The sequence below is a fragment of the Ananas comosus genome, linkage group 1, assembly GCF_001540865.1.
Source record: "Ananas comosus cultivar F153 linkage group 1, ASM154086v1, whole genome shotgun sequence".
In the NCBI taxonomy this organism is placed as follows: domain Eukaryota; kingdom Viridiplantae; phylum Streptophyta; class Magnoliopsida; order Poales; family Bromeliaceae; genus Ananas; species Ananas comosus.
The window spans coordinates 16,835,397-16,847,032 of NC_033621.1; the positions used below are offsets into that span (position 1 = coordinate 16,835,397).

At 35.0% G+C, this 11,636-nt stretch overlaps 1 protein-coding gene across 4 annotated transcripts in view; it reads right to left on the reverse strand.

The window, feature by feature from the left end:
- LOC109713352 (sterol 3-beta-glucosyltransferase UGT80B1) overlaps window positions 315-11,636 on the reverse strand; it is a 68,132-nt gene continuing 56,810 nt past the window's right edge. For all 4 annotated transcript variants that reach the window (XM_020237403.1, XM_020237396.1, XM_020237413.1 and 1 more), the window contains 7 exons: window positions 9,172-9,349; window positions 5,345-5,475; window positions 4,085-4,187; window positions 2,997-3,073; window positions 2,630-2,677; window positions 1,215-1,364; window positions 315-661 (listed from right to left, as the gene is read on the reverse strand). In XM_020237403.1, coding sequence (XP_020092992.1) covers window positions 464-661; window positions 1,215-1,364; window positions 2,630-2,677; window positions 2,997-3,073; window positions 4,085-4,187; window positions 5,345-5,475; window positions 9,172-9,349 — 885 coding nt within the window. In that variant the 3' untranslated portion in view covers window positions 315-463. The remainder of the gene's footprint in view (window positions 662-1,214; window positions 1,365-2,629; window positions 2,678-2,996; window positions 3,074-4,084; window positions 4,188-5,344; window positions 5,476-9,171; window positions 9,350-11,636) is intronic.

Here is an 11,636-nt window from a genome sequence, read left to right on the forward strand (position 1 = left end):
AAATTTTATAACAAAAATTCAATTGATTTGAATATCTTTACGTCGTTAAATGAGAAAATATCTCATATTGACCATTAAAATTATAAGTTTTGAAATCCTTTGATCAGTAAATCATAATGTCGAAAAGATTTGAAATTTCTACATATTTCAAGTGGTATAGATCTATTCAACGGCACCGATTGTCGATTTGGAAACTCCATCATCGAAAACAAATGAGTAGCAGAATCCGTTTGCTACTGATAGCATTCCAACTCAACTCTCTCTCTCTCTCTCTCTTTATATGAGAACCTGCAGCAACTCTACAAGAAATATAATATAGCATCAAAACAAACAATGACCCCTTTATTATATTAACCTTATCATAGGAGAATGAATAAGAAATACAACGAAAATGATGGCTGTCGAAGGCTAAGAGAAAAGTGAAGATAATTCTATTTACATTCTATCGTTTGGAGAATGTCGGCTATGAGGCGAATGGAGGACAACATTTCTCAAAAAGTGAAAGCAGCCAATGGAATGGGTTAGGATTGTCAGGTTCATCAAGCATGGTCGGAGGGAGCGGCAACTCTGGAGGCAAGTGACGGTGGAACGCATCCACAGCGGCCGCAACACCATCCTCGTTCTGTACTTCTCTTGCTAATTCCATTGCACGTGACTTGACCTGTGAGAACAAAGAAAACCAAAGATGAGAATTAAAGGAGAATGAAGGGAAAGATTCGATAAGGGATGGCCTCATATATGCTATTTAGGTCTGTCTGCACATGCATTAAAACTTCTGTAAGCCATCTCAAACGATTCTAAGAACAGTTACAGAAAAGAAAAGATTGGTTAGAAATTTGGTCCAATTTCAATTATAGTCTGAGAGTTCCAATTTGAATGATTTATTCCCTAAGTTTGCCCTGCATAATAATTAAGTCCTGCGTCCGAAAAACTGATACCACATTTGCACCAAAGGTAGAGATACTTGACATGGTAGCTCTTTGAGTTTCCCCTGGCCAAAAAAACTAATGTTGATGCCCTCTTTTTTCCTTCTTTTTTTTTTTTTTCTTTTTTTCAGATTGTACGAGTCAGACTTAAATTTATCACACAGAACCAACTTCCAGTACTAAATTGTTAAGACATAACTGAAATTTAAGCAGCCTGTAGGAACTAAATTAGGAACGCACAGAAAAACAAACTCACGACATGATAAAGATACAGAAAAAAAATTTTACCTCTGGGTCAAGCATATATTTTATAGCATTGGCAAGGCGTTCAACACTCAGTTCTGATATAGGGATGGGTATGGGTCCCACTCCTTGTGCATGAATCCTTTCACCCCAGAAATACTGATCCCCAAAAAAGGGAACTATGGTGGTAGGACACTGTCATAGATGCAGCAATGAGTTCAGAAGGTGCTTGGATACGTCAAAACCAACATAAATAATCGACAAGGAGTTGCCAAAGATGAGCGCTAGCAAATCAGGCATAGCAACCATGAAGGTTCAATAAAAATGCAAATGCTAAAGACAAACATAAGCTCTTTTTTCACCCACTTTGCATAGTGAAAGCAAATGCTGTTGCAAGGTCATATTACAACAGTTAATATACCAGTTTCTCACTGAAACAGATTTTGCCTAGAATACTACTATTTTGAGTAAACAGAACACATAGTACCCTCTGAACAAAAGATGTAGCAATTCATTCAAATTCTGAAAGTTGTTCATCAAACGGGTGGTGGAAAGTCAAAAGGTAATAGTTTACCACGTAATAGAATTATGAGAATTATTAGGTATCACGCCATAATTGGTCATTATGTTAGAGTTTTTGCTTTATTTTTAATATATTTTTGTTACAGGCAGTTATACTGCTGATTACTAATCTAACCCTAGCTCCTTTTCTTCGCATAAAGTTAACATGCTGCAGAATAATGCAGCCCCACAGATGGTTCTTTCAGAATTGAAATAGATTCACATTTCAATTGACCTTTTAGGACCTGTGGTCATGCAGTTGTGCATGCATGCACCCAATGACATCAACAGAAAACACTGAAAAACAAAAAAGAAATCAACTTTTAATGGGATATGATTGATTAATACCAGATAGCGACATTTTGATCAGTTCAAACATTTTTTTGCCTGAAAATTTTGTATCATGAAAACTGTATAATAGGATCATAGGAGAATACAAAGGTTTGCGAAACATTTCTCAATTTTTCATCGTAAAATTTAAAAGAAAAAAAGAACAGTTCAGGCACCTTGATCTTTTAGTTTAGACACCACCTCATATGCATTGAATTGCTTCAATCGATACTGAAGAAGCACCCAAGTCAAATGGTTTTAATTTGTAGCATTTTAAGTGACACAGTTTATATTAAATGATTTTTTAACCCATATCCCTGTCAAATGTTTTTTTACTCTAGTTTCTCTTCTGCAATCCATGCAATATGATGAACGAGCAAAGGATCTCCAAATTAATATAATTTCAACTTAAAGTAGTTTTCAGGTCAACATCATGACAAAAGCATGGGATCTATGATTAGGTTTAGTCTAACAAGGTTTTACAGAAAGTATGTGCTCTATATGTCCTCTGCCAATATACATAATACATAGAATGTGAACAAGGAAAAGCCACCACTATAGAAAATTACCCCAGATCTCAACCCTGCAGCTGTAGTGCCAGCTCCACCATGGTGAACCTGAGTTAAAACAAAGGTGACAAAATGATAGAGTGAAAAAGTTCAAACTAGTTTCAATATAAGAGCGCAAAATAGTTCAAACAACCAGTTTAATATCACATACAGTTTAAAATTATTTAAGCTGATAACTTAAATTAAAGGACAATGTAGTGAGATCAATTTGCAGTGTTGCAAAATTTAAACATAGTTTGGCATAGATTTCCAATTTGAATTACAAATTATAAGTCCCAATTGATAGATAGTTGGATATTAATTAAAAAGTAGCATACAATTGTATTAAACAAAATCGTGTATAGTAAAAACAGAACGCATAACTAACCACTGCAGCGCAATGAGGAAACAACCAGTCATGAGGGCAATCCTCCAGTAGATAAACATCAACAGGAACCTCAGAAACTGCATTATTATAGTGGGGAAAAAAGTAAATAGCGTGGAAAACTTGATGTCAACAAGCACACACCATTCCATCAGCATGATGAAAAGAAAAGAAGAAGAAGAAGAAGAAGAAGAAGAAGAGAGTACATAAAAAATTGTTATGAGTGCAGTATACATAAAAGATTTAATAGGCCCCCCACCCTAGTATTTAACCTAAAGCCGAAGGCAATGCACCCCTAAATAAAAGTGCAAAGACGGCTAGAATACCAGACGTATGATGGCATCCTGAGTGCCTTAAAGTACTGGGCTACTGGCGATTGGCTACACAAGTAATAACTACACAAATGAAAGCTAGCCTTGTTTGTCATTGTTGCCCTTATTTTTATTTGTTTTAAACATCAATTTATATAATTTGACACACCGATGGAAAGACTTCTCTCTTATTGTCATAATTGTTTAGCTTGCATTGCACCCTAGCCAAGTGGGCACATGACAACTTGTTTAAAAAATTTTGAAAGCAAAAGTTGTTGTTTCCAAGTTTCTGTTTTTGGTTAACAAATAAACACCTTAGATGCAAAGAATGCAAACAATTCGTTCTCCACCCTATACTTTTTTTATGTAAAATTTCTATTTAACAAATAAAAAAACAAACACGACAACAAATGAGGCCTACAACTTTGTAATTTCATTTTGTTATGATGGACCAAGGAAAGAAATTATCATAGACAATCTCCCTAGCAGTTATAGGTAAATGATTCAATAGAACATAAATCACGCTTGTTTAGTAAGAATTGAGGATCAAGGTCATAACTCATAAACCATCTAAAGTTACTTTATAAAGTCCATCTCTTGTGTGACCGTTAAAGGATGAGATTATTAACAATAAAACATTTTAGTAAGTTGTAACATGGAAGAATTTATTAACAATAAAACATTTTTGTGTGTTGTATAACATGGTACATGCTCAACTTTGGCTGGTTGATGTTAGAATTGATAACTGAAGCAAGAACCAAAAAAGAAGAAAATGCCTACAGCTTCCAAGATCTCCCCATCCACGACCAATGATACCCCTCTGTCCTGTTTCTTTTAGGGCACCTATGATGATAATCATTATCTTCCTTTCATCTTCGAGAGGCTTCAGAAACATGAAATTAATCGATTTTAATATATGAAATATAGATTATGCTCAAAAGAGAAGCAAAAGAAAATATTAAAGAGCTGGATGACAGATGATGTAGATGGAAGTCTAAAGCATACACAGTATTCAGGGGGAAGAACATAAGAGAAAAGAAGGCAGTTAACAACATCCCATGATTCCTCCTTTTACTAGACAACTTGAACAGCGCCAAAAGGAGCAATCTATGCGTTTCAATCAAGTTGCCTTATTTGCACCAATTCAAGCTCATCTGCTCATTGCAGCCACTTGAGATTCCAGTCTAGCTCATTTAAGTTACTGCAAAAATTTCTTCAACTAAATTTTAGATAATGATCTAGAACAGGTTTTAATGAAAGACTGTAGATCTTCAGGTTGGTGCAGAAAGCAAAACGAGTTTATCAGAGCACGAAAATATTGGGACAATTTTAACTTGATAGGGCTTCCTCAAATAGCTCTCACTGAATAAGCAATTCTCAGTTACAACCATGCCAAAGAGGAGCTATAGTGGGCAGCTGTCGAGCGTAGAGATATTTGTGCTTCCCAAATTACTTACTTGAAGAGCAATTGTCTGGCAACTCTAGCCATGCCAATTGTTAATAAGAAGCATACATCTTTTTACCAGAAAAATTAATCTTAACAGAAACTGCCTCCTTGCAAGGTTCAGAACAGAGCTCGATTACGAAAGAGAACATAAGTGTGTCGCCTACTCAACCTTTTCAGTGGATAAGATATCTTTATTGTTTTTTTTCCATTCAAGGGTAAGGGTCTTTCTTCAATTACTAGACTCTATTCATTCCGAACTAATCTTAACCTTAATTTATTGATAACCTTCAATTTGGAGCATACATATCTGAAAAAAATGCTCTCTGTTATATAGCCAATATTGCTAACGGAGTCCTAATACAAGAATAAATCAAAAACACTAGCATGTACCAAAATCAAAGCTTTACCAACAACACTTCCAGCACGAGTTGTCTTCTGCAATTGAGTTAATGCAATCAGAACATCTATGTAGAAAAAAGATAAATTAATCATGTTGAACGTGTTAACTTCGTAACAAAATGTGCAAATCTCAGAAAACTACTAGCTCATTCAACACCTGGCTAATTATATCACTTTCATAAAGATCTACATACCATGCTGCCAAACCCAATATATATTGGCTTCGGTCCTTGCTGGATCCATTCTGCAAGCTCCTTTGGTGGTTGATACTTTGTTCCAAGGTTCAAAAAACAATATCCAACTACATCCACTAAAGAACCCCAGTCTGCAGGAAATGAGAGCAATTAGATCAACCTGAAAAACTTGCAAACTTACAAACATAAACAATGAAATAATTTATCAACTTTAAATAGCATTGCATTGTACAATGAATAAGAGAAATGCATTAGCATTAAATTTGAAACATGAATTTTTCATCTTGAATGCACATAATTTGCAGTTAGACACAATAACTAAAGTAATCATGCATGCAAACCTAAGCTACTAACAAGACATTTATTCAAAAAAATAAGAATAATTAAAAACAAGAGCCAATGCAATTGACAATCCCTTAAGTGTTGACCAAGGTTCACTTTGATCCTCAAACTTCTGAGTTTGACGTTTGAGAACTAAACTTCGAAAATGTTTCATTTTAGCAGTTACCTTCAAGAAAAAAATTATTCCTTTCATCTAGTTCATCCGATCATGAATCCATCAGTCAAACCATCCATCTTTACTTCCAATTCAATGCGCCAATATCTAGACAGATAAAATGTGGAACTCAATATGTAACAGGATTGAAATATAAGACGAAATTAAGGGATGATGGATGCATGATGCCTGAACATACAGATGCACTAGTTGGAGGCGATAATTTTTTATCTGGTGATGAATAAGGATTAGGACTAAAGTGACAACTCCGAAGAGTTTGGGGTGTCAAATATCTAAAATTAAAATATGAGGACCAAAGAGAAATTCGGCCAAAAAGTCAAGAATTAGTGATCCAATTTTCCTGTTGATGAGCTAAAACTTCATCAGAGTATGCAGTTTCCCCTACAAATTTAAGAGGGACAATGTAATATATTGAATCCCTGTTTGTTGTACCAAACTTTGGCCAAATTGACCAAAGTGTGGTATGGGGGCGATTGGTGAAGTCTCCGTATTGCTTCGGAGGCTTTGGGATAGTTAGCAGTGAGTTTTGGGAGTGTTCGAGTGTTTTTGGCGCAAATTGGACGCGAAAACGGACTCCGAGATGTTAAGTCTGCTGAAATTGCAAGTTTTGTGTTGAGTACCGAAACTAGGATGGAGTACCGGTACGCAATACAAGTGCAGAAAAACCAGCTCTCGGGTTTTGCGGAATTGAGCCTGGGTATCGGTACCAGAAGGCCACGTACCGAAACCCAATAGATAGCCTAAAAATCCAACGTTTGGGTTCAGGAACCAAGTTGTGGGTACCGGTACTGGAGGGCTCGTGTACCGGTACGCCAGTTCGAGTACCGGTACTCAGCTCTGCAAAGTGCTGAATCCGAACTGTTGCAATTGTTAAAAGATTGAGGGCTTGTTTACAATTGTAAGAACCTATAAATAGGTCCCAATGCATTCTCGCCCTTTTGTTTGAGAAACCCTTCTCATTTTCTCATTTTTCCACAACTCTTCTCCTTCTCTCTCTAGAATCTCTCCAACAAGAGCACATTGGAGGATTTGTGTATGTGAACCCTAGGACCATAATTTGGATTTTGTGAAAAATGAGGTCTATGGTGAAATTGATCTCTTACTTTACTAATAGAAGGGTAAATCGACGCATTGGGCAACTTAGATTGGAGTTTTTACAAGCCTACGGCGTCCTATTCGGAAAAGTTGCCGGTTTTGCTTTCGTTAGTGTTGGGTCGAGCTAAATCGACGACGATAAATCGCGGGACTTGGGTTCTCGTATCTTGGCATCGACTCAAGGTGGGTGGTGCTATCTGAAACGGTTGAATTTCTCTTTATGTCTAAGTCACCATATTGATCATGTATGTGCATATTTAGAGATCATGCATAGTAGGAGTTATATGGTATTATGTTGTGAATTCTTGCATATTCCTAAAGTAAAGTCAATGATTTGAATTGAGAATTGAACTTTGGGTACATGAGAACCCTATAGATGCATGAACCAAAATGTGAACCCAGACAGTATAGTAAACTATGGTGACATTTATGACTATACGAGTTATTTAGCACCTTGTAGCATTGAATGCTAGGGAATGGTACATCCCGAGTAGTATGACATAGGCTGGACATACTCACATATAGTCTGATTAGCTTAAGGGTGGTCGTGCCACCTCAAACAGTGAGCTCCGGAGTTATCACATCTGGGCGGTAGCGGAATTCTCCCAAGTAGACGGTCCTAGCGGGTTGTAGCGAAATTCTCTCCGACTAAAGGGATTTGATTTGGTGAGTTGGGCTTAACCTACGGGTTGGCCGAGATGATTGGGTTATGGCATGGACATGACATGCATCATGAGCATAGTAGCTTATTTGTTTACAGTTTTATGTTACAGGCATAGTAGATGCATTAGTTATGAATTATATTTCCTCTCTTTACTACTCATGCCTAATTAGACCTAATGGAAAAGTCGGCGGGGTTCGCGGCCGAATCTACTAGGAACTTCTTTAGTTCTCACCCTATTATTTTCCAGATCCTAGCGAGAGCGAAGCAGTCGAGGATCACGGCAAAGGTATAGCGCCCTAGGTAGAGGACCTCTATGCTTTAGTTCTACCCTATGCTACTATCTTGTACATGATGATCGAACTCGTAGAGGTCATATTTTGAGAGATGAAAAATATATGTAATGGCAATTGAAGAAAGTTATATTTTGGCTAATGTAAGTAAAGCTTGGTTGTTTGGTTGTAATAGCTAGTTATTACTCTCACTCGCTCTTGTATATTTGTCTTTGTGCAAATCATGTATATTGTTGTTTTTCCTGGGCAAACTCTTTATACATGTTATTTGTTAAGCCTTGGGCATACAGGGGAGGCTCTGTTCGTTCGGCAGTCTGTGCGTGTGCCCGAACCGACCAAACACCGTTCTTGTAGTCAGACATACAGTGGTAAAAAACAAATGAACTATGCATTGCGAGTTTCTTTAATCAAGCAAACACACATTCTTTATAATTTATGCCAAATGTTATTGTCCAATAATTATGACCAATTCTGTAACAAAAAAAAACGTCAGCAACTTAGCTATCAAAATGGTGAACTACATACAAGACATGAAGGAGTAGCACAAACTACTGAAGTCATTTTTGTGCAGCCACACAAAAGTAGGTAGTATTATCCACACTAACCTGAAATGGCATCATTTAATTGGCTTGTAATATATTAAACATGGTAGAACTGCTACACAGAAGACTTTCTTAAATTTTGGGGCTTTCAACCCTACACATCCCAATATTCTATAATTATTATATGGTTTCTCTCTATCTGCATTAGTAGGTCAGATGTTGTTTTTACATCTGATTTTGTTAGATCCTAGAAGATTTATACATGGAAGTCTTAAATATGGTTTCTTCTTTTCCAACATGCATTAAAAAATGAATATAATTATGATTTCTACCATGGAATATCTTCCAATTTACAGATTTTGTTAGCTTGTTTTAGGACTAGAAAAAATTCACTTCAAAGTAGAACATGAGAAGGGTGCCAAATGGAAAATAGAAACCATTATTCTGACTGTCAGTTGAAAGTATCCATGCCAGCTGAATAATGTTCTATATGTTAGGAAAATTATGCGAAATATGATCAGTGGTGTTGATTCGAATTGAAAATGCCCAAAAGTTCCTTAATGTACTTCAACTCATACAATTTATTTTATGGCCTATCGTTATATTAGAAGGATATCAACACATTGCATGAGGAAAGAATCACTAAACAAGCAGTAGTTCACTTCAATTCATAAACCATCCAAATCGTAACAAACAAAAAGGACCATAAGTGAACTTACCACTCGGCTTCTGCACAAGTTGTGGGCTCCACATGTAGCCCGTTGGTAGATGTGATATGGATCCATGGTAAGTACTAAAATATGCAATAGGAGGCAATTTTAACTTCTTTCTTCTGAACTCATTTATGAATCCCCTAATGCCCCACCAGACTATCAGGTCCACAATAAGATACGATAGCTGAATTGTACAAATTATAATTACTTTAATGCAAAAGTTAATATAAGGGGAAAGAAAAATAATGCCAGGGGCAAAAAGCAAAATAACATATATATATATATATATATATATATATATAGAGAGAGAGAGAGAGAGAGAGAGATGAGCTAGAATACTATCGATAGCAAACGGGCTCCGTTGCCACCCATTTGTTTTCGATGATGGAGCCTCCAAATCGACGATCGGCACCGTTGAACAGGATCTATACCACTTGAAGTGTTTAGAAATCAAATTTCATACAATTTCAATATTGTTCTCTTATCCATCGAGTGGACAGAAAAATGAAAGGCTGAAAATAAATATTCTTTAAAAAATGATGATAGGAGTCTTGTAATCAAGATCAAGAGTATAGATCTTGTTTTAAATAGTTTAAAAAATTTTCTAACAAAAATTTAATTGATTTTGATATCTTTACGCCGTTAAACGAGAAAACGCCTCATATCGACCATTAAAATTACAAAATTTGAAACCTTTTGATCATTAGGCAAATAATGTCGAAAAGATTTCAAATTTGATTTCTAAACACTTCAAGTGGTATAGATCATGTTCACAGTGCCGATCGTCGATTTGTAGTCTATTATCGAAAACAAATGGGTGGCAACGGAGCCCATTTTGCTATTCGATAGTATTCTAGCTCAACTCTATATATATATATATATATAATAATATATATATATATATATATATATATATTAATAGTATATAGTCTGGCAACTATACTCTTATGAGTACGATCGGCATTCGTACTCAGAGGTTGTTTTTCGATAAATAGACCATCCGAATCGACGATCTAGACCGTTAAACCATTATCTAGAGCATTTAAAACTTCTAAGAATCAAATTTATAATTTTTCGATATCATTTACGCTTATGATCAATAGCTCAACAAAATTGACAATTTTTAATGGGCCGCATGTGATACTTGCTAGTTTTAACGATGTAAAAGAATCGGAATAGCTTGAATTTTTTGATAGAAACTTCTATTCATCTACCTAGATAAAGATCAATAACCCCGATCTATAATTGAAGGATCCGATCATCCATTTTTAGGATAGTCGTTCGATTTTGACCGTTCATTTATATCGCGCTTGATGGACTTTATAATGATTTCAAAAAATTACGAAAATTTATTTTCAAGAAGTTGTCAATACTCTAGATCATGTTTAATGGTATGGATCGTCAATTCGGAAGCCCGAACATCGAAAACAACTTATGAGTACGAAGGACTCTATAAGAGTATAGTAGCTCTACTCTATATATATATATAATATATATATATATAGAATCCAGCTACTATACTATCGGTAGCACGGAAGTCTCCATGCTACCAAGTTGTTTTCGATGATGCGGCTTCCGAATCGACAATTGACTCTATTAGACATGATCTACACTATTGAAAATATTTAGAAACCAAATTTCATATTTTTTCTATGTTATTTAACTAGTGATCAAAAAGTCTCAAAATTGACAATTTTAATGGCCGATGTGATGCGCTTGTGAATTTAACGGTGTAAAGCAATCCAAATCCAATGAAACTTTCATAAAAAATTCTCACTATTTAGAGTAAGATTAGTATCTCTGATCTTAAATTCAAGTCTTTAATCATCACTATTCAAGAATTTTATTTTCAGCCGTTTATTTTTAGACTACTTGTTTGATAGGTAAATGATGTCGAAAAATTATGAAATTTAGTTTCGAAATAGATAGTGTAGATCAAGTCTAACGGAGCAGATCTTCGATTCGAAAGCCGAATTATCGAAAACAACTTGGTAGCACAGAGGCGTGCTACCGATAATATAATAGCCGGACTATAAATAAATACATATACATATATGTACATATATATATATATATATATATACATGTATATATATATATATATACATGTATATATATATATATACATGTATATATATAGGTCAGAGGTGAGTCGAAAATCACTCCGTGTCGGCTCGTTAACTACAAGCGAACACGAACTAGCTTACTTGCCAACGACATACATTAAAACGATTTAGATAAATATAATATATAAAATAAATTATAAATCTTTCCATTATACTTTGATCTAAATTTAGTTGAAACTTTACATATAATGAATTTTTTATAATTTGAGTCTTCGCCTTTATTTATTTTTATCTTTGGCTAAAACATTAAATATAAAAATATATATTATATATAGATATATTATTACACATATAATATAAACTTAAATAAATTTATTAAATATAAATTATTATTTCACTGTTGTC